Below are 21,448 nucleotides of genomic sequence, written 5' to 3' on the forward strand. Positions count from 1 at the left end.
TAAAGATGATTCAATTTACCAGAAAGGTGCCCGGTTTGGGTTAAATTGAGAAGCCTCATGGGGAAAGTATAATAGAGGTTTCTGGTGGCCTAGTGGGAGGGGAGTTAGTGTTCAGTGGGTGCAGACAGTCTGTTAGGGACGATAAGAAAGATCTGGAGACGGATGGTGGTGATGGTGGCACAAAATGGCGAATGTACTTAATGCCATGGAATTGTCCCCTTGAAATTTGTTGGAATGGTTAGAAAAGAAGAAACCTCATCAGTAAGGAAGCCCAGGGAGGCATGTGGCCAGGACAGAGGTGGTAAATTTTCCCTAGAGGCTTGGGCCTCTGGAAGGGTCAGTGTGGCCCAGGTGGCAAGGAAGGCAAAGGGGTACAAGGATCTATTGTGTCAAGAATCATGCCAGGAGGCTGGGACCAGGGCGACACCTGCACCCCTTCCCCCAGTAACCAGGGCAGAGGGTGGCACCATTCCGGAGCTGCTTGAGTGTGAGCATTTGCCAGACGGGGTCCCGGTGGGGCCCCTCCCCGCAGAGCTCTGTGCCCTGGGTGGGACAGAGCTGGGTCGGCCCCCCTCCGGCAGCCCCTCATGGCTTCGTCTCCATCCTGTCTCCTGCAGCGACTCTGAAATCCAAGCAAGACGAATTGCACCGGAAAGCACTGCAGACGCTGGAGAGGTAAGGGAGGCCCGAATGACAGTGTTGTTCGAGGTGGCTTGTTCTCAGGTTCTCTCAGGAGACCCTCTGATGTAGACAGAGCAAAGGTTTCCGTCCCCATGTTGTTGACCAGCTAACAGAGGCTCTGAGAGCTCACACAGGAAGCAGGGACAGGCCTTTGGGGTTGGGTGGGCGGGATGAGCCCTTCCACATGAGTAGAGCTCCCCCCAGGCTCAGCTCCCGTCCCCCTGAGCTCAGCGGACGCGAGCTGTAGCAGGAAAGCACCTTGCACAGTGACCTGCAAGTAGAGCAGGGACTCAGAAAGAGTGTTTGCCTCCTCCCAGCCCCTCCGCAACCTGAGGGCTGTGAGGACCCCTACCCCAAGTCCTCACAGAGATTTCCTGGGAGCCCAGAGTCCAGGAGGGAGGGAGGAAGGGAGGGAGGGGGCGGCAGAGAAGCCCCTCCCCCAGCGGCAGCCCCTCCTCCCTCTCCAGGCCCATCCTGGCCGAGCCTCCTCGCCACCACAGCCCAGGGACCCACTGCGCATCCCTCCCCTTCCTTCCTCTGGCCCATCGCAGGGCTCTTCCCCATGAGCCCCGTGTGTCTTTCTCCCTCCGAGCACGGATGGCGGCTGCTGGGTAGGGGCCTGCCCTGGACTCCCTATGCCAGCTTCCTGGGAACTCCCCTCTGGGGCAGGCTGCTCTCGAGCCCAGGGAGGGAGGAGAGGCCCATCCTGGCAAACCCCCTCTGAACTCCCAGGATCACGGGACGTCTCCTCCCCTCCCCCGCTGGCTCTTCATTCTCAGCACTTCTTGCCCAGAGAGGCCATCCCAGCCCCACATCCTCCGAGACCTGTTCCCTTCTGTCGCGCAGCGGAGAGGGCAGACTCCAGGCTCTGTACCAGGCCACAGCCGGGTCAACAGCTGCCCGGAGGAGAGGGCTTCCCCCACCCACCAGTCCTGTCCTCCCAGACGGCCCCCACCTCAGCCAGAGCCAGCCCTCTCGGCACCCACTGCCCCTGCCTTGGGCTGCCCGTGGGCTTTCTGCCCCAGCCGTCGTCTCCCGCGGGGCACCCTCCAAAGCGGGCCCAGGCAGAATCTCCAACATTTGGCCCTGCAGCACCCAGCACAGGGCGAGGGCAGGCACGCTGGAGACCCACGTCACATACTGGTTGTCGACCTTGATGGCTGACTTGCTGCTCCCTTGCCCCACACAGAGCCCAGCAGCTGGCGCCTGGTGACCCCCAGGTCATCCTCTATGTCTCCCTGCAGCTGGCCCTCGTCCGCCAGGTGAGTCCTCACAATTCTAACACCCAGGTCTCTGGGGGCTGCTGATCTTCTCCGGGCTCCGCTGCCTTTATCAGCTGTGTGACCCTTTGCAAGTGACTTGACCTCTCTGAGCCTCTATTTCCTTGTCTGCTATGTCAGCACCTTCATACTCCACCTCAGAGGGCCCTAGTAAGGATTAAGTCAGCTAATGTGGCAAAGCCCCTGGCCCATGGTGGGCGCACAGGAAGGGGTTATTCTCTGCCCTCACTCCCCCTACAATGTGTCCGTCTCCTGAGAAGTTGACCGGTGACCACAATAAACATTTGCTCGTGTCCTCACCTTCTGTTGAGCTTTACGCAGGGGTCTGGAGGAGCAGAGTGACTGGCACGTGGAGCTGTTTCCGTGTGACCCAAAGCTTTCCTCTGACCCTGTGGACGCCACCGGCAGGCTCGGCCTCTGGGGGCTGACGGGGACCTGCTGTCCACCAACCACCTTCGACCTACATGGCTCTCCAGGCCGACCCACCTTCCTTCTCCAGGCTGAGCTGTTGGTGCCGAGAGGACACTGGTCTGTCCAGGGAGTGAGCCGGGCAACCCACCCAGCCAGTTGCCTTTCAGAAACGAGCAAGAGCCCCCGTCGCCCAGGCCCCTCAGAGCCTCTGCTTTCACGTATGCCCCTCAGGCTGGTGCTCTGTGTGAAGCAGGACCTCTCGGTGGCTTTGACTGGGCGAGCGTGGACGCTGGGCCACTCAGGAACTGCAGACAAGCCAGCAGGGACCCGGGCTGGGCTCCAGACTGTTGGAGAGGAGTCCACAGAGCCCCCATCTGCTCGTGGTCAGGTGACAGGCAGCCTGGCTGACGAGGGTGCTGCCGTACCCCCACTGGCCTGGGCGAGCCCTGCGTCCGATGAGGAGGGCGCCGGTGGCCCCATTTGACACCTGAGGCGCTGAAGCTCTCCTGAGCTCAGGAACTGGGAACTGGCCAGGCCAGCACAGTGTCTGCTCCAGAGCCCACTCTGACCCAATGAAGCAACCCCATGGGGCTCTAAGTATCCTGTTCCCCTGTCCCATTTTGGAGACTGGGCACTTGGAGCCTTGTCCACCGGCCTGGTGGTTGGTTTTACTGGTCGATGTCAACTTCTAGCCCCTGGTCTCATCTTAAGGGAGCTGTGTTTCCAGCCCCTCTCCCACTGTGTCCTCGGCTCCTGACTTCCAGGTCCTGGAGGAGGCACTTTGTACCTCTCTGCTGCTCTCTCCAGAAACATCAGTCTGCTCTGGTGCTCCCAGGAGCATGGACGCAAAGATACCCGAGACCAGTTTATTTTTAGCCCTCTGTAAAAGAACCGGTGCTTTCCTTGCCAGTCAAGTTCCTGATAAACCTTTGGTGATGCATTTTTTAATATGTTTAAGTATTCGGCCACTTCTGATGAATGGCGTCTGTCCTCCCAGAGAGATGGCTGGGCCAGGCCAGTGGAGCCTGGCACCCATTGTCCTTGGGGACCCAGATCTTGGTAACCTCAGGGGGTTGAAGGTTCCTGAACGAACTCTAAGCTACTCCTGCCTGCCTGGGTCTCTGAGCTCCTCTGGCCCATCCTGCCCAGAGCATGCATGGCTGCTCAAGTAGTGAGGGCCGAGGATTTAGACACCCAGCCCAGAATAACGGGGCAGGAGCAGCCTTGGGGAGGCATGGGCAAGCCAAGCCAGGAGCCACACTGACCTTAGCTTTCTCCTTTACTTTCAATGACCTTTCCACAAAGGGAGGTCCCCGTGGGAGGACTCTGGGCCTGGCAGTAGTGCCCACAGCCTGTGCAGAGGCCAGGTGGAGACGAGGCAGGTGCCAGGCATGCCAGGGACCAGAGGCCCCAGCTGACCTGTGTCCTGTAGGCCCCTCAAGGAGCATTGGAGACCAGGGTCTGAGGTTTGGTGAAGAACAAGACTTTCTGAAAAGGGCTCCTGAGGTTCCTGGGAGGACGGGGTCCTGGTGTGGATAGGGTCACAGGAGCTGACACAACTGCCAGGCCTGAGCGCCTGAGAGAACACATCCCTCAGGACTGGAAGAAAGGATCTTACCTGTTCATTAGCTGCCTGGGCTTTGGGGGCTTGAAGAGGGAAACTCACGTTTTCAAACGTGTTCGATACTCAGCAGGACATTTTTCCTACGTCGTCTCACCCCCTCAGCCACTGTTATAGGTATGACCGTTATCCTCATTTTGCAGCGTAAGGACTGCAGCTCAGACAGGCGAAGTCCCCTGCCCTGGGCACCAGCTAGGAAGTGGCAGAGCTGGGATCCATGCCCCCATCTGACCCCAGAGCCTAAGCTCTTGCCACTGTGAGCCTCTGAGTAGGAGGCAGCATTTATCTGTCAGCCCCCATCACTGCGTGAACAGGTTTGGAGAAGAGTTCTGTAGCTCGTGGTCCGGGTGGCCTCTCCTCATAGCCCCACTCCTCTGGTTTAGTTGGTGTTTCCCGGCCGATCCTTCGTGGTACACTGTGAACCTGCCCCTCTTTTCCCTCTTGCGTGGGGACAGCGCTAGCTTCCAGGGCCTGACTTTGGACAGCAGATCCCTCTTGGCCATGTGATTTGGGGGGGGGGGGGTTCTCATCAGAGCCCCTGCCTGCCCCACAGTGCCTGGGGTCTCGCTTGAGTCTGCTGCACCCTTGTTGGCTGGCACCTGGCCCCAGAGTCCAGGGAGAGGTGTGGGCCTTGGGGAAGGTCGCTCAGCTGGCAGTTTTCTCCGGCAGATCTCCAGTGCCATGGAGCAGCTGCAGGAGGCCCTGAAAGTGTGCAAGGATGACGCCAATGCCCTCCACCTGCTGGCGCTCCTTTTCTCCGCCCAGAAACACTATCAGCATGCCCTGGACGTCATCAACATGGCCATCACGGAGTATCCCGAGAACTTCAAGTGAGTTCCCCACGGACACTGCTGGGCTGGCGGGCTGGCCAGTGCACACACTGAGCGTCAAGGCGGGGCGCGGACCTGTGGGGGCAGAGCCTGGCTCTGGCATTCTGTTCTGGCCAGGTGTGAGCAGAGGGCACACACCTGCTGTGTGGTGCGAGGGCAGCTCCACGTAGCCTGTTGTTTGTATTCGGGAGACAGCCCTGCGTTTGAGAGATTATTAAAACTGAGATCAGTTCACTTTAAAAGACAGGTCGCTTAGGGAATACTACACGTAGATAAAACAACCTGTGCGGACAAGGGATTAGTTAGCTAATCCCAAATATAATACAGCAAGACCTACTGTGTAGAAGTTTATTTTTTACTTTTATACAAATACACGAAAGACAAAGGTCCTCCTCTTCCAGTACCAGTTACCTGGCTTTTTTCCAAGCTCCATCCTCATGCCTAGCTGGCAGGGTCTGACGCACGGTCTGCTGCCAGCCATGCGTGTGCACATACGTTGTATGAGTGTGCCTCTGTGTGTGTGCGTTTATTGTCGGTTATGCTTCGGTGGAAACAGAAACTGTCACGATGAGAGGGTTAGAATCCTAGAGTGGGGAGGGGTTGCCTCACCCGGCCTGTGGGTCAGAGTGCATGTCACAGAAGAAACAAGAGGCCGGGCTAGGCATCAGACACTGTCCTTTTTCTGAGTGAAACCTTGCACGCAGGTGGGAACCGTGAACAGAGCTGTCCTGTGGAAGCCAGGGAAGGGGGCCCACATGCTGGCCCCTCAGTGCCCCTGTCCAGTGCAGGAGCCTCCCGTGCCAGCGTCTCCCATCTGACTGCATGAGTTGAGTGGGGGGTGGAAAAGCCACCTGCCACGCAGCCCTGTGGAGTGACCCTAGGGTGTGACCATGGCTCTTTGCAAATAAGTCCGTACTTTTCCCCATGGATGAGACCCCTGGATTAGCAGGAAATGTCGCTGAGTCCATTACTGGTCAGGGATCACTGAAAAATGTCATTGCTCTTCAACTGAAAGTGCATCCTGCTTCTCCAGCTGTGCCCTGCATTGGGAACAAGCTGCCTGTGGCTCCCGCTGTTGCCACAGCAGTTAATTAAACCCCTGATCCAGTAAATATCACTGCAGCCAAACAAAAAAGTCAGCCTCCTTCGCCTTGACCTCAGCGTCCTCAACAAGGTCTGTATTGCAGGCACTTAAAGGCCCCTGGTCTGGGTCTGTCTGCCACCCAGTGCCTCGCGGGTCCCAGGTGGCTGAGACCTTGTAGAGGCTTTTCCTTTCTGCAGAGACTGCCTTAGTGTAGGAGAGGCTGGCAGGCTGGTGTCAGGGGTCTGGGAGGCCTGGCCCAGGGGGATGCTGGTGGGTGGAATAGACCCCTTTCCTCTTGGCGCTTGTCCCCATGTGGGAGCCACAGCAGGTCCCTGGCTGTCACTACCTGTGGTGCCTCCAGCAGCTTGCCCCCGCGTCTTCTCAGCTGCTGAAAGACTGACATCTGTCCTGCCTCCAAGGACTATTGTGAGACTCAGACAAGAAAAGATCTCACAGTCAATTTACAACTGGTTTCAAGGGCAGCAGTGAGGGTGGGTCTGGAAGGTGGTCCACAGTGTAAGGCTGGGACCTGGGACCCAAGGGAGGCAAGTGCCCGCAGTGGGCCGGGAGGTGGGGGAGGGCGTCCTGCACATGAGGGCAGAGGAAGCTGTGAAAAGGTGTTCAAGCTCCTTAGCTGCACAGGAGGTTGCCGTTCCTGGGGGGCAGACTCAAGACTCCAGGAGAAAAACCCAGCTTTCGTGGAGCTGACTTTTGAAAATCCTCCTGAATTCAGGGATTAGAAAGCAAAGCAAAGAGAATCTTGATTTCCAAGCTGTGGGGTGACCTTTAGTTAATGGAGCTTGAGTTTAAAAAGGCAGAAACGTGGTGAGGCAGAGACTGATGGGCCTGCGGGGACAGTGGGAACCTGGCACGGTGGGAACCAGACACCCGAGCAGCTTCCTGAAATCCTGAGGGCTTCCGACGGAGCCCTGGACACATGGGCTGGCCCGGCCATTGCTGGCCAGTTTGCCGGGGGCCTCAAGGGGGCAGCAGGCTCCCTATTTGCACCTGGGTTCCAAGCCAGGCCAGGCCTCGGAATGCAAGAGATCCCCACAGCAAGCTTGGAGGTGCCTTTGCTGGTCCCTTCTCCAGTCCTGGGATTGGGAGGCTCAGCGGGGAGGGTCACGGGGAACAGGTCACTGCTAAGCTTGGTCCCTGAAGCCATGGGCTCCGTGGGGTGCTGGTTTTAGGTAACAGATTCCTTGTGCTTTAGTCAGGCCACTTGTAGGGGAGGTCGCCATAGTAACCAAACAACATTCCTGGGCTAATGATGGGAGCTTTCCAATAACCAGCCTGTCAGTCACTGCTCCCACCCCAGACCTGGCAGCCTGCCAGACCGGTTTTGAAAGCCCAGATGATTGGGCTGACAGAAGAGGAGCAAACTGGTTTGTCCTTCCCCTCCCCTCCCCTCGGTGGCAGGGCCAAGTCCTCCCACCCCTCTTGGGTTTCTGGCCAGCCCAGCCCAGGTCCTGGGGGCCTTGGAAGGTCCTGGGGGAAGGGGTGTCGGAGCCCTAGGGAGCTCTCCCCAGAGCAGGAGCTATATGGCCCTCTTGACAAGCCAGAGCTCACCACTTGTAAGCAAATGGAACCAGTCACAGCATCTCCCCCAGGAAACCTGGGCTGTTTTGGAAAATGTTTGAGCTGAGAACTAGGCATTAGCTGGGGCCAGACCGTGACTGAATCCGGCTAAGGCCAAGCTGGCCTCGAGGGTACCCCTCTGACCTCTCCCTGGCCTGCCTCACCTTTTTCTCAGGTTGCGTGTGATAGATTTCTAGTGGTGCATTCCACTGAGCAGAAGGGATCAGAGTCCTGGGGCTTCTGTTAATGTCTCTGACTTAAACCCTGCGTGTTTATTGGATGGTTCTTATTAGGGACTTGGAGTAGATCAAAGGGACGCTTAAAATACCAGCACTCCAGTGAGGGGGCTGGAATCAAAGGTATTAGCACAAACATAGTTTATCACTTTGCCAGGTTCATGAAACATTTTTGGCTGCCACATCCCCTGATTGGGACAGGAGCCATGGGGTAAACTTGCAGGCCATGTGGTGGAGGGAAGTGTTAAACCAGACATAATCACTGGCACCGGCACACTCTTCCCCAAAGGTCAGTTCCTCGTCGGCGAAGCTAGTCTGACATTCAGCATTTCCCTTCGCTGGGGGCTCTTTGGAGCCCTCCTGAAACCTCACTCCACGTGACACTGTGGTCAGAGGGTCTTCAGTCTCCCTGTAGCCTTCTGCTGACACTCCAACTAGGAGGGTAGATGATCTAGGTTATTTTGTTTGGGGAGGAAGAAGGAAAGGAAGGAAGACAGATATTTGCAGGTTTTTCCAGAAGGAATTCTTTGTTTTAAAGCCGCTTTAGCTCTTTGCTCCCTGATCCTCAACGCCTATCAACATTTTCTGGTGGCAGGCACTGTGGCCTGGGGCCCTTGGCTTTCAAGCAAGAGTGGCCCAGCCTTTCTGCCCCTGGGAGAGGGCTCAGGAGGCGAATTTGTGCCCATGAAGTAGGGCTGGCCTCCCCTCTGCAGTGGGTGGTCTTCAGGTCCCCAGGTCTGCTCACTGGGCAGAGATTATAGACCAAGACCAAGGTGTTTGCTTCTTGGTGTCTCATAACTGGCTGGGAGCCAACTTTTCTTCCATCTAAGGACGTGCTTTCTGGAAGTTCTTCCACCCCAAAATGGTTATGGAATGGCTCTGTGTGGTTTGTGTTCATATCTTTCAAGGTCAAGAATTTGTGTTTGGAGAGTCACCTGGAGGTAACTGGAGGTGACCTGCAGCTGAGGGAAGCTGGGCCAGCCATCAGTCAGCACAGATAAGGCTGGGGGTGCCATGGGCGCAGGCGGCTGTTCTGCAGGTGGGCGCTAACTCCTGGATGTGGAAGCTTATGGGCTGTCGATTTTAAACGTCGGATCACATTGAATGAATTCATTAAGAGGTAGAGAATCAGTGTGAACCTTAAAAGACTGGGGGACGTGAGTCAGTGTAATCCTCCAGAACCAAGGAAAAATTACTGTTTTTTTTAGGGCTAAGAAAAGCTGCCGTAAGTGTCCCTTGCAAGTTAGGGATTAGTCTATGGGAAGGTAATAAAGATGGGCCTAACTGTGGCCCTCTCCCTTTTAGGGAGGTCCCTCCTGTTAGAGCTTTAAAATAATATCCTCAAAGGGCAAGGGTGTGAGCTTAGTCAGTTAATTGCCCTGGTGGAGTCTCTCCCAGGGGCATGGCATTTAGAGGAGCCTGAGACCTGTGTCCTTCAGCACTTCCCTGGCCAGGGTGAGAGCCAGGTGATTACAGCCCTTGGAGGCGAGGGAGTGGGTGGTTCCTACTCATATATGGGCTGCTCCTCCCCTTCTTCCTGCCCCCCATCCTGGGCTACGGATGGGGCCTCTGAGCCCCACCTCCAGGCCTTCAGACCTGTCCCTGCCAGCCCAGCCCCAAGGAGTACCTTACCTCGCTTTGCTTCCTTCCCTCGCCTTGCTTCCCTCGCCTTGCTTCCAAATCCTGCCCATCCTCAGAGACTCCCCTTGGGCTCCACTTTGCCTTGAAGCTCCTGTACTCAGAGCTGAATCACTCAACTGAGTGTCTGATTCTCTTCTTCTGTTTCGTTTCCTAATTGCCTTGGATGTGTTTCTTGAGCTTCCCCGAGAGTGTGGAAGCGCCTTTGGGGCAGAGATCATGGCCTGTCCTCTGCCTCCCCTTGCTCCCTGTAGGGAACCCACAGCTGGACACCCAGCACACCACTAGACCCCCGATGGGTAGACCCTAGGAGTTGTTTAGTTCGTTGTTCTGGAAGGAGGGAAGGGAACACATGGGGATGTTGGCTCGTACAGCCCTCAGAGCACTCTCATACCCCTTAACCCTGTTTTGTCGTTGCTTTGGTTTGATTTGTTTACTTTTTGGTCTTTACAACCCTCCTACTCTAAAGGTAAAGAAACTAAGGGGAGAGTTAGATGGTCTCTCAAGGTCAGAAAGCTGATGAGTGGCAAAGCAGGGACTAGAACCCAAGGCAGCTGATTGACTGAACAACCCTGGTACACTTGAACCCCAAGTGCTTCAATAATAACAAAAGGACAACATGCCCAGTGCTTGCTCTGTGACAGGCGCTGCTCTAAGCACTTTTCTGCGTTAACTCATTTAATCCCCTCAGCAACTGTGGGAGGTGTAGGAACTATTGTTACTCCCACTTTCCAGATGAGGAAACAGAGGCACAGAGGGCTTAAGTAAGCAACTGTACATAATAGGGGCTAGGTAAGTAGTAATGACAGGTCATACGTGGACTGAACCATTTATGAAGTGCTAGGCCTTTTATGTGCATTGTTTCCTCATAACAGCCCCCAGGGTGTAGTGATACAGTCATTCCCATTTTACAGATAAGAAACTGAAGCTCTGAGAAGTTGAAATGACTGGCCAGGGCTACATGGCTACAAGAAGGGAAGCTGGGATTTGAACTTGGGTCATCAGACTTGGGCCCCGTTTTCCGGGACAAGACCCACTTCCTGTAGAAGCCCACGCTGCATGCAGGCTCTGGCCTCCTGGCTGAGGAGTTAGACTTTCCAGAGGCGTGGCCGCCTGACTCAGAGAATAGCCTGCATTTTCCACTCAATTATGTGTTTTCTATAAAAATAGAACTCTTCATTAAAACAATGCAGCACAGCCATCAGCTGGAATTATTAATTACCGTCCTTTAAAGAGATAATACCCCCTTTTGTGCATTCACCATACCTACCGCCACCCTCTCCCCGACTACGGAGGGCCAGGAGCCAGAAGCCAGGGTCCCGGAACGCACACATGGGGCAGTGGGACCAGAGGAGAGAGTTTCTGCAGGATGCTCTGCAGCTTTGTTTCCTTGGTTCCTGGTCATAGGGACGCTACAGCTTTCCAGGCCTCAGTGAGTCCTTGTGACTCAACTTTCTTCTTCTGTTATCCAACAAAGGTTTGTTGAGTGACATTAGGTGAGGCACTGGGGAGACAGAGATAAAAAAGACGTGCTTCTGCCCCGAGCGAAGGGTCTGGTAGGAAAGACCCGTAATGCTGGAGCGGTCTCAGGATGAGGGCTGACCTTTCTTGAGGGGTGGCTGTGCACCGGGGCTGGCTGCCTTGACAGTTTCTGTTGGCCTTAGTCCTCCCAACAGCCCTGCTTGGTGGTGCCGTAACTGTCCCTGCTTTACCAACATCCGGTAGAGCTCAGAGAGGTGAAGGCACCTGCTAGAAAGCAGCAGGACCTGGAGGTGTACCTGCATTGCCTGATGCCAAAGGCCGTGTTTCAGCACGACATCCTCCTGTTTGCTGGGGAGTGAGTCAGGGGCCAGAGGTGGTTCCCTCGGGTGCACAGCAGGTACCATGTTCAAGTGTTTATTGCACATGCTGAGTAAATTTTATAGGGAACTTCTTTCAAGGAACATGGAAGTAAAAACGTGGGCCCGTTGTGCGTGCCTCCCACACAGCCCATGTCCTTCCCTGCAGCCAGCTCTGCTCTGCCAGCATCCCGCTGCCACCGAGAGTGGGGTGCTGGGGTGAGCAGCAGGGAGGGAACACCAGGGAAGATGGCTGGAGGCCCTGGGTGAGGGGGATGGACGAGATGACCTCTGACCCCAGGACAGTGCTTGTTGCTTAGCCAGACCTGCTGTCACAAAAATATCCCCCGTTTACAAAATAAGTCTTTTTTAAAAAAAAAAAGGTTTTGGAAAGGCTCATGCTCACCCAGTTCTGAGGAGGCCCACCCTGAGATGGTTCCTCTTCACAGCAGTGGAAAGAAATGATTTGTCTTAGCCTCAAGTGGGAATAGCTCCAAGTCTTAATCCTTTTGACAAATAATTAGCAGGCTGATCCTGGCCCAGGAGTTCAAGCCAGGCAGGGCCTGGGAGGAGAGAGAGGAGGCGGGTGCTAGGCCCACCCGAGCTTTCCCCTCGGAACCTCCATCATCAGCCCTTGGCCGGAGCGATCACGAAGATTGGCAAAGCCAGTGACCTGTGGCGACACCCAGTGACGCTGACCTCTCTGGTGTCTCTCTTCCCCCACTGGAGGAGGGCTGGCCCAGATGCAGACAGACAGACTGACTGACTGCAGAGCTGAGATCATTCACGGTTCAGCAGGGACTGGCTCTGTTCAGGTCTGATGGGCACCTGTCTTTGGCCCCAGGTGCTGACCCATATAGGTGACTCGGAAGGTGGCCGGCGTGGGCTGCCAAGGCTCCAGTGGCTGTGAGGGAGGGCGTGCGCTCTTAGAGGGTGGGCCCGCGGCTACGCTGGGCCTCCTTGCTAGGAACAGGGTGCACATGCCTCAGCCTTTGGAGTGCACAGAGTGCCAGGACCCGGGACTCTCCTCCCAGCAGCCTCACCCCTGCAGCGGGGGCGGAGGGCATGGCGTTTACGCTGACGCTTGCTCCTTCGCCTTCCCCAGAGAGAACTCTCACTTTCACATCTGCCTTCAGATGCGATGGCAGCGCTGCAGAGGCGTTCGCCTTAAAAGACCTCAGTGTTTATTCTACATCTTAAAAAACAGGACGGTGTTTGCAAGACAAGGTCACGGGCCGGGGTTAGTTCACCCTGAGCGGGTTGGCTGCAGCTCTGTCCTTCCCCTCTGGTCCTCCTCCTTTCTCATGCCCATCTTTGGTCCCCGGAGCCACCTGGAGCCAAAGGTGCCGCCTGCCTTGCTGAACAGGCCACGAAGCTCTGGGGTTTTCTGAGAGCCTTCAGAGCCACCTGGCCTGGACACTGCTTTTGGGGGTCTGCTAGGCCTGCATTTTTAAAGGAATCCCTTCCCTGAGCCTTGGGCAGGCCTGTGCTTAAGGACTTAGTACAGCTGTGGGTTTCTCAGCTGCTGCTTCTGGGTCATCACAGTTCATCCTGCAGGAGTCTCTGGGGCAGACAGGGCAAGAGACTCCACTCCTATTTCACAGGTTTGGACCCTGTGACATGCCCAGCTGGGTAGCAGCAAAGCTGGGACTTTGGCTCGGGTTTCTCACCCCTGGGCCAGTGTCTGTCTACTGAGTGACGTTACAGAGCAGGGTTAGGACAGCAGTGTGGCCACTCCTCTTCCGGAATGGCTTTTGTCAGGTCGTTGGAGGGCCGCAAGATCCCAACACCCCAGCCTTCCTGTCTCAGAGCCTCTCCTCAGTCGTGCTTTTGGCTCTGCCTGGGTGACTGTCCTCTGGGATGAAGACCCCCAGTCACATGGAGCCAGACACTTTCATGTCACGTCCAGAACTCCCTGTTCCTCCCCAGGCCCCGGGAGACTTTGCTTCTGGACAGCTTAAAGTGGAATCACCCAGCGCTTTGCTTGTGGGCTGCGTGAGTCCAGCCCTGTCTGCAGTTCTGAGGCATCAGTGAGCAGATTCCCCCCCTGCCTCCTAGCCAGGAGCCAGCAGCGGGACGTGGGGCTGTCACAAGCCGGCTCTGATTCAACATGGATTGCGAGACGCAGAGCGTGGCTGGAGGGTTGTAACAACACGCATTTTCATAGTGTTAAGCTAAGCGGACACCATGTGCTCAGCTCTGTGCCAGGCACTGGGGAGGCGAGGAGGGCACTGACATGGAGGGAGGCAGGGTCCTGTCCTGCAGGCAGTCGTCATCCAGGTGGGGACACGCGGCAGGACACGGGACAAGATAAGTGGTAGTTTTGCCATCTATAGGCAGGACTGGCTGCAGACTGTTTCTAGAGTATTTGAATTTTTCAGTGCTTGATATGAGTTTATATTCACTGTTAAAAGCATAAGGCTATGTGACAAAAAAGAAAAAGGTGTGGGTACACACACACACATACATACATATATGAGAGAGAGTAATTAAGTGCTAACTGAAGATTGACCTGAGTGTTCAGAGAAAGGCAGGGGTGGCCACGCTTCTTGGAGGAGGACTGGAACCGTTGGATTAAAATTGTGGGTTTTTTTTTTAAGTCTCAGAATCCTTCCTTCCGATGACATTTTAGACTCATTCAGCATATAAAACAGGTATGCCAGGGGCTGGGCTGTTTGAAGGGAGCGGGGAGCCCGGGCTCGCCCCCTCTGTTCGCCAGCCCTCACTGCAGCGGCCTCCACACGGCCCCATCCACGAAGCACGGTGCTCTGATGAGGCTTTGGCCTGTTGGTGTGGACCCCAGCAGCCACAGTGGCACCATAGGGCACTGCCAGCCTCCTCGTACCATTGTGTGAAGAACTGGGCCACCCATCCCGGCAGATGGGATGGAGAGGGAGCCCTGTGCTCCAGCAGGACCAGTGCTTTGGTTGTCTCAGAAGAGTGGCAAGGAGCGGGATTGTTTGCTGATCCCCGTTGCCAGGCGGAGAAAGTTCAGTGGTGAATTAGAGGCGTGGCCGCTGTGTGTGGATGACTAAGTCCCCACCATGTAGTAAAGGCCGTGGGGGTTGGGGCGGGGTGCAACACAGAAGGTCAGAGGGTGACATCTGGCTAGAGGGTGACATCTGGTTAGGAGCTGGCCAGATGTCAGAGAGGAAGGGTGAGCCCCAGCAGGGGCAACAGTGTGAAACAAAGCCTGTCCTGCATGCCAGGGAGCCGCTTATGCCCTGTGAGCAGCCCACAGGTACCCAAGGTCATGGGGAGAGGTGGCAGGAATGGAAGGTGGCACGGACAGTCGGGGCAGAGCCCCTTGTTGAGGAAGACGGTTCTGGCAGCGCTGAACTGCGAGACCAAGGAAATCTCGGGCTAATCTGGAGCCTCCCAGGATCTGGGAGTGAGGGATCCAACTGGCGTGTGACTGTCGGAGTGCTTGCCCCAGCCCAGAAAGGATGTGGTTGGGTTGAGAAATTCCGCTCTGGGTCACTCATGCTAATGGAATGTCAGAGTCTGTGTTGGTAGAAGTCACTGTAATGCCAGCTCAGCTTTCAGCCACTTCTGTTCTGGGCACACACGGTGTGGCCAGGTCTGCCACGGACCCCTGCTGGCTCTCAGGGGTGCAGGCAGCAGTAGGGGGAAGGGCTGGGGTGAGAGGGGCGAGCTGCAGAGGAGGCCTGTCTGGGGAGATTTGGGAGCAGGGGAATGCTGCAGGGCTGGTTTGCCCAGGGATGGCTCCCAATGGCCCTGCCCCGGGGAGGTGCAGCCTTGGAGTGGACTAAGCCTGGGTGACCCGACCCTCCAGGGGGAGGAGCTTTCACTGGCACCAACACCTGTTCCAGATGCAGGCCCTCCCCCTCCCCCATGCTTCTCTTCCCTCCCCCAGCTCCCAACCATATCCCACCCCACCCTCCTCTTCATCAAACACCAGCCCCGGCAAGACCCCTCATCTGTTCTTTCCTTGCACTGAGTCTGATCCAAAAATACAGCCCTGGATTCTCTGGGCAATTTGTCATTTTTAGCACTGATTGTCACCTTGAAGGCAGACATTGTGTCTTCTATTTCATGTTCCTAAAGCAGAGGCTCCTAATACTTGTGGAGTGTTGGACCTTTTGAGAGTCCGGGAAAGGGGAGTGGGGATGGCAAGCCCAGGGTCCCCAGCAGCTCCCACCGGGGTACTGAGACCACGTTCCTGACCAGGCCCGGGCAGTCTGCACTGTGGGGAACACGCTTTCTGCCCTCTGGACCTCGTAGGCCTGCCAGGTGATTCATTAGTAAATGTTCTAAGGAGGGTGCAGGGCATCCTGAGAGTCTGGGAAGGCTTCCTGGGGGAGGTGGGATTTACAGTTGAGCATGGGGGAAGGGATGAAAAAGGAGAGGAGAGGCCATGTGGTGGTGGGGATGACCCTGTGAGCAGGGGCAGAGAGGGACATGGATTTTTGAGGGAAAGTGAGGAAGAAAAATAATACTTGCCCAGAACCCAAACCCTCTCCACCAAAAACAGGCAAATTCCACCCTTTTAATTATCTGCCAACAAGTCACAATCTGAGAAAAACAAGGTGTGAGAAGAAAGCAATGGAGAGAAGCCATCCAAGTCCTTTGTGAGGCTGGAGGCCCAGGACTCAGTGCAAGCAGGGGAGGCCAGGACCCTGACTGAGGGGGAAGGTCAGAGGGAGAAACCCCCAGATGGAGGCCTGGCCTCCCAGTGTGGAGCCTGCCCTCTGCCGCAGCCTCGGTCATGGGGGTGCACCCTGTCTCCATGCAGGGCTCGGCTTCTGTGATCCACGAGGGCCTGTGTGCCACCCTCAGGTGGGCCGGCAGCACCACCAGGCAGCAATCAAATTCAGGGCCTGATACTCGGGTTTGCCCAGAAGCAGTGCCGTGAACAGAAGGGTGTCACTGCTCACCACCCACTGAGAACCAGGAGTCACAGCCTTGTTTGGGCCTCAGTGGCTCAGCCAGGTTCTCTGCAGGCTGCCAGGCAGCTGGTGCGCGTCAGTGTGGCTGGCAGTACCCGTGGGAAAAAGATGGCAGTACTTCCATATATGTGGGTAAACAGCCACTGCCTTGACCCTCCCCAGGACCCCAGACTCCCCAGCAGTTAAAGATCTATCACTTGGCACCACAGGGCATCCAGACCCCGTCCTGGTCATGCTGAGCCAGTGTGCTGCCGGTCTGTCTGTGTCCTGGGCACAGGGAGGCAGCCAGCCAGCCCTGCCTCCTGCCTCCTGGTGGGCCAGCACTTTCCCTCTCTTCCCAGGCCCTCTCACGGCCACATCAAATCACTGCGCTTACCCCAGAGGACTTCAGGGTTGGGGGTTGAGAGAGATTCTGAGGTTGTTCCTAAATGGTGATGGAATAAGACTTCATGTCACTTTCATCCTATTGAATGTATAAGGAGGGCTGGTAATTTTTGGCTATCCAGGGAAGAATCCTTTGACAGAGTAAAACCTGACCCTCCTCAGGTGTACAGGGTCAGGACACAGTTTGCATTCAATTAGGAGATGTTAACTGAGCACCTGTTGCCTGCTGGCGAGGCGGAAAACAGAACCCTGTGCCCTTCTGTGACCTTTTCACCAGTCCCTTGCTTAGCCTCATTCCTTGAGTCAAAGTTTGCTTCTGGGTCTGTCTCTTATATAAGGCCCCGTCGTGGGCCTGGTGGGCCATATAAGTAAAAAGGCACGTGTTCAGTGGGGATGCTGCACAGCCAAGGGTGTGGAGGGAGAGGAGGGGCAAAGAAAGCAAGACTGTAACCACCCTGGACAGTGCTTCAGACGGTGGGCGGGATAGTACACCATCAGGGGACAGTCGTGAGCGACAGGGACACTGGTGAATGCAGAAGAGTGCTGTGCGCCCTGGCAGAGAGGATGGAGAAACTGAGGCACAGAGAGAACACGTGGTCCAGGGATACAGCTGAGGCCCCTGTGCGTGTGGGCACTCTGCCTTCTAAGGGCTGGGGAGGTGGGCAGAATCCCTTGGGGTTCCACCCTGGGAGGAAAGCCAGGGGAAGGGGGCCCCCTCAGGCATCCTGACTGCCGTGCTCTCTCCTCACAGCCTGATGTTCACCAAGGTGAAGCTGCAGCAGATACTGAAAGGCCCAGAGGAAGCCCTTGTGACCTGCAGACAGATGCTGCGGCTGTGGCAGACCCTGTACAGCTTCTCCCAGATGGGGTGAGTGGCGGGTCCCTCCAGATGGAGTTGGGAGGCGGTGGTTGCCAAGGCAACAGCACACAGCTGAGTGGCCATGATGCCTGGTGGGTGGAGGTGGTGAGGATGTTTGAATGAGGGAATGGGACTTACTGCTGCTGGGGCCTTTTACATCCCTGCTCTAATTTTAACCTTTTGACAATCCTCTATGAAGGACAGAAAGAGGCTGTTTAGGAAACTAAAGTTCAGAGGGGTAAGAAGGAAGAGAAATCATTATTAAGCATCTCCCCCATCAGCTGCTTCTATCTTATCCACTGTCAGATTTTACCTCACCCCAGGGGGTAAACTGGGACTCAGAGACCTCACGTAACATGCCGGAGCCACTCTCCTGTAAATGGTAGCGGTGGAGCTTGAACCTGGATCTCCGGAGCCCCAGCCTATGGAGCCTGTCACTTCTTTCCTGGTTCCATTTGGAAGCTGGGAGAGGAGGGGAGGAGGAAGCTGAGTCCTAAAAGGGCCCCCCACTCCTCCCCCTCACCCACTGTCCCCACACATCCCATCTCCTTCTCCAGTTCCCAGCCCAAGCTCTGGGATTCTCCTGGGCCAGAGCAGGGCACTCTTGTCCAGGCTGAATCTGCAGATAGTCTTTGCTCAGACCTACTGGGACACCTGGGCTCAGCCTATACAGCCCAAAGCAGAAATGGGCCTCATTTCCACGTGGGGCGGTGCACCGCCCCTTCCCGGTCCCCTGGTACCACCTCCTCCCCTTGTCTGGCTGGGTCATCTCCTCAAGGGACCCCACTCAGGTAGGTATATGTATTTTCACAGGGACTCTGGCAGCCCAGCAGCCTCTTACTATCCCCAGAGGAATATCTCTAAAGGTGCAATTTACAGAGGAGGCCTCAGGATAATCTGATGGAATAAAATCCTTGGGCAGGGTAGGGTCGGCCCTCTCTTTGCAGGCCTTTGGGCTTGGGAGATTCCAGGGCCCAGCAGGACCGGTGGGTGGAAGCTGCCAGCAGGCGGGTCTGGGGTGAGGGACTTTTCAGAAAGGAAATGGGGAACCACCTGGCAGCTGGGTGGTGTGAGGGGGGCCCGCATCTGGATGCCCCCCGCTCTGCCACTCACTGGCTCCGACAGGTCCCGCAGGTGCACAGCCTGGCTCCCCTTGCAGAGAGGAGCTGTCCCCAGAGCTGGCAGAGAGCGCCTCTTCGCCGGGTGGCCAGTTGCCTGCTCCTCCAGGCGACCATGACGGGGCCCCTCTGAGCTGCAGCCTCATCTCCAGCGTGTAGGGCTTAGCCTGTGCCACCCCTGCGGGAGCAGCGGAGCTGTGGAGCTGTCAGGTGCTCTCCAGGGTGGGGCGGTCGGGTTTGCCTTGGGGTCTTTTCAGGTCACCACCCGCAGCCTCATCTCTGGGGAGCCCCCCGGCAAACGGCCCCTGGCCCCACCAGCCCAGGGTAGAGCAGAGCCCAGCCCGGCCAGCTGCCTGCAGGCAAATTGTTGGGACCAAAGGGTTGGATCCAGTCCCCTCCTGGCTTGCCCAAGAAGAGGGAGCATTCTTTCTGAACCTGGAGCCACAGAGCAGAAACTAGGGCTTGTAAAATCTGGGCTGGGGCAATCAAGGATCAAGGCCAGAATCCACAGCCTGAAGGTCTGGCCTGCCCGGCCCAACCCTGCCAGCTCCACCTCCACTTTGCTCCCGGGCCCCGCCTTCCTCTGCTCTGCCTGGGGCCAGCCCACACGGCCCCTCCAGGAGGCTCCAGTGCCCGGCCTCTGATGGCCCAGCGCAGCCCTCTCTCCATCTGGGTCTTTGTTAAACGCTCATCTTGGACTGTCTCCTTCCATCTGGCTGTCAGGTTCTTCAGGGTAGGGGCCTAGGACCAGGAGGCAAGAGGTCCCCAAGATGAGCTGTTTCTGGAGCCCCAGGAGAGCCCGCTTCAGGACGAGAAGCTGTGTCTGTGCATCCGCTCCAGGCCAGCACAGGCTGGGCACCTGCCCACGTTCTCACTTAGTCCTCACAACGACCTCGTGAGGTGGACATTCTCAAGCTCATTAACTCCACAAAATAACTGTGATCATCTCAAGAAGAGAGGACTAAGATCTAGAAAGGTTAAGTAGCTTTGCCGAGGGTCACATAGCTAAGGAGGGCAGCCCTGTGGCTTTCCCCCATTGTCCTTGGCTCTTTTGCCCTGCACTCATATGCCTCCCGGGAATGAGAAGGGGGTGTGAGAGGTGGGAACCAGCCCGACCAACTGTGTTTTTGTGGATGGTTTCCTCTAATGCCCACAAAGATGGCTGTGCACCCAAAGAACCAAGTTCAACTTGAACCGGAGTTAGGATGGCAAGGATACCCTGGCCCTGGCGTTATTTGTGGGACCATCGTCTTGGTGCCCCTCTGAAGGGAGGAGGCCTCTGGCCCCCAGCTGGGCCTGCCTTCTCCTCTCCTGCCCTTTCTGCCTCAGTCCTCTAAGCTTCCCCAACCAGCAGGTTCAAGGCCACAGACCCCCCCCACCCAGCAGTGGGCAGGGGCTGCCTGGGGGCTGTGTGTGCCCCAGGATGGGCACAGCCAGTTGTGCTGCCTTTCTGAGCTGGTGGTCCCCCCGCATCCCACTCTTGAGAAAAGAAGAGCCTCCCTAGCCCTGTGGGAGCTGCAGGGACCTGGGGAATTGGCAGGTCTTGTTTATCTCCCACCCTCGGGCCCCCTCTGGCTCTTCCGGGGCCACCCTGGCAGCCCCGGGGAGGGGGAACCTGAGGCAGGGAGCGGCATCTGGGCCTTCCTTCCCTGGAAGGTGGGGGGCTGCAAAACCAGGCTTCCCTTGGAAGCCAGTCCACAGTGCCCGCTCTGTGCCTGGCTCTCTGCTAGACGTTGAGAGGGTAACGAAAAGTAGAAGGAGGAATAGATGGATAGGAGAGGTTCTCATCCTCGGCGTACGTGATGCTGGGATCCACGCTAATGGAGAGCAGGGAGGGAAGACAGCGTGAGGGCGGGGGAGCCACAGGAGGCCTCTAGATGGATGTTGGCCCTCGGGCTGGGTTCTAAACAATGCGGGGTTTGGGTGGACCGAGAAGAACGGCGAGAACATGCTTGGTGGCAGCGGCATGAGTAAGCATGTAGCTTTGGAAACAAGATGTGGCAGCGTTAGGGAATAGTGAGGAGGCTGACGGCCCCACAGGCACACAGCGGGCACCCTGTGCGTGTGTGTGATCAGGACTAACATGTCAGGTTAGCGTCTGGGGTGAGCCAGATTCTAGAATCCCAAGCCTGAGCTCCGATCTGGCCTGCTGCTCTGGTTGTCTCCATCCTTCCTAGTGGTCTTTGGCTCTGTTCTCGGGCCTGAACTCTTCAGCCCCAGAGCCTGTGTGGCATAAGGCTCCCCTCATTCTCCATGCCAGTCCCCTCCGCCTCACCGGGGCCTGGCCCTCTCTTACCTTCCAGAGGCCTGGAAAAGGATGGCAGCCTCGGCGAGGGCCTCACACTGAAGAAGCAGAGTGGCATGCACTTGACTCTGCCCGATGCCCACGATGCAGACTCCGGTAAGAATGTGCCCTGTGGGCAGCCGACCACATGAGCCCATAGCTCCCTCTCCCAGCCTGAGCATCTGCCCGCCTGGTCAAACCCACCCCACCTCCTGCCGGCCACTGTGCTAAGGGGCCTGTCCTACCTCGGGCCTCTTTAGGGCCCATCTTGGCCAGATGGCTGCTGGCCCTGGGGCAGGAAGTGGGCAGCTGGCGTAGGCGAGCGAAGGACCCCACCCCCTGTGTGGGGAGTGAAGAGAGTGGGGGAGACTGGGGTGGAGAGGGGGCTGTGGAGCACGGAAACCGTTTCCCCTTAGGAAAGCTCAAGGCCAAGGTCTGCCATGATCATGTCCACCGCAGATCCATCGAGTAGAAAAGAAGGGCTGAGCTTCTGTTTACAACTGCAGACCCAAAGCTGACTGTTGTTTCCTGGAAAAACTCATCCTGACGTCCATGACTTGTAAAATTCAAACAAGTTCGGGATCTGCAAACTTACATGTTTTAACCCAGGACCTGATTAAAGCAAACACCTTCCTTAAAAACACAAGCAGAATTAGTCACGGGAATGGAAGCATGAGGGAGTTGTATTTGGTGGCA

The 21,448-nt window shown here is 56.7% G+C and overlaps 1 protein-coding gene across 1 annotated transcript in view; it reads left to right on the plus strand.

Annotated features, from left to right (window-relative positions):
- Positions 1-21,448, plus strand: part of TTC7A (tetratricopeptide repeat domain 7A) — a 123,242-nt gene that overhangs the window by 81,158 nt on the left and 20,636 nt on the right. The window contains exons 13-17 of the mRNA XM_082641995.1: positions 618-675; positions 1,871-1,943; positions 4,663-4,823; positions 17,243-17,359; positions 20,772-20,869. Coding sequence (XP_082498121.1) covers positions 618-675; positions 1,871-1,943; positions 4,663-4,823; positions 17,243-17,359; positions 20,772-20,869 — 507 coding nt within the window. The remainder of the gene's footprint in view (positions 1-617; positions 676-1,870; positions 1,944-4,662; positions 4,824-17,242; positions 17,360-20,771; positions 20,870-21,448) is intronic.

Source organism: Mesoplodon mirus, assembly GCF_964341445.2.
Source record: "Mesoplodon mirus genome assembly, chromosome: 14".
Taxonomy (NCBI): Eukaryota; Metazoa; Chordata; class Mammalia; order Artiodactyla; family Ziphiidae; genus Mesoplodon; species Mesoplodon mirus.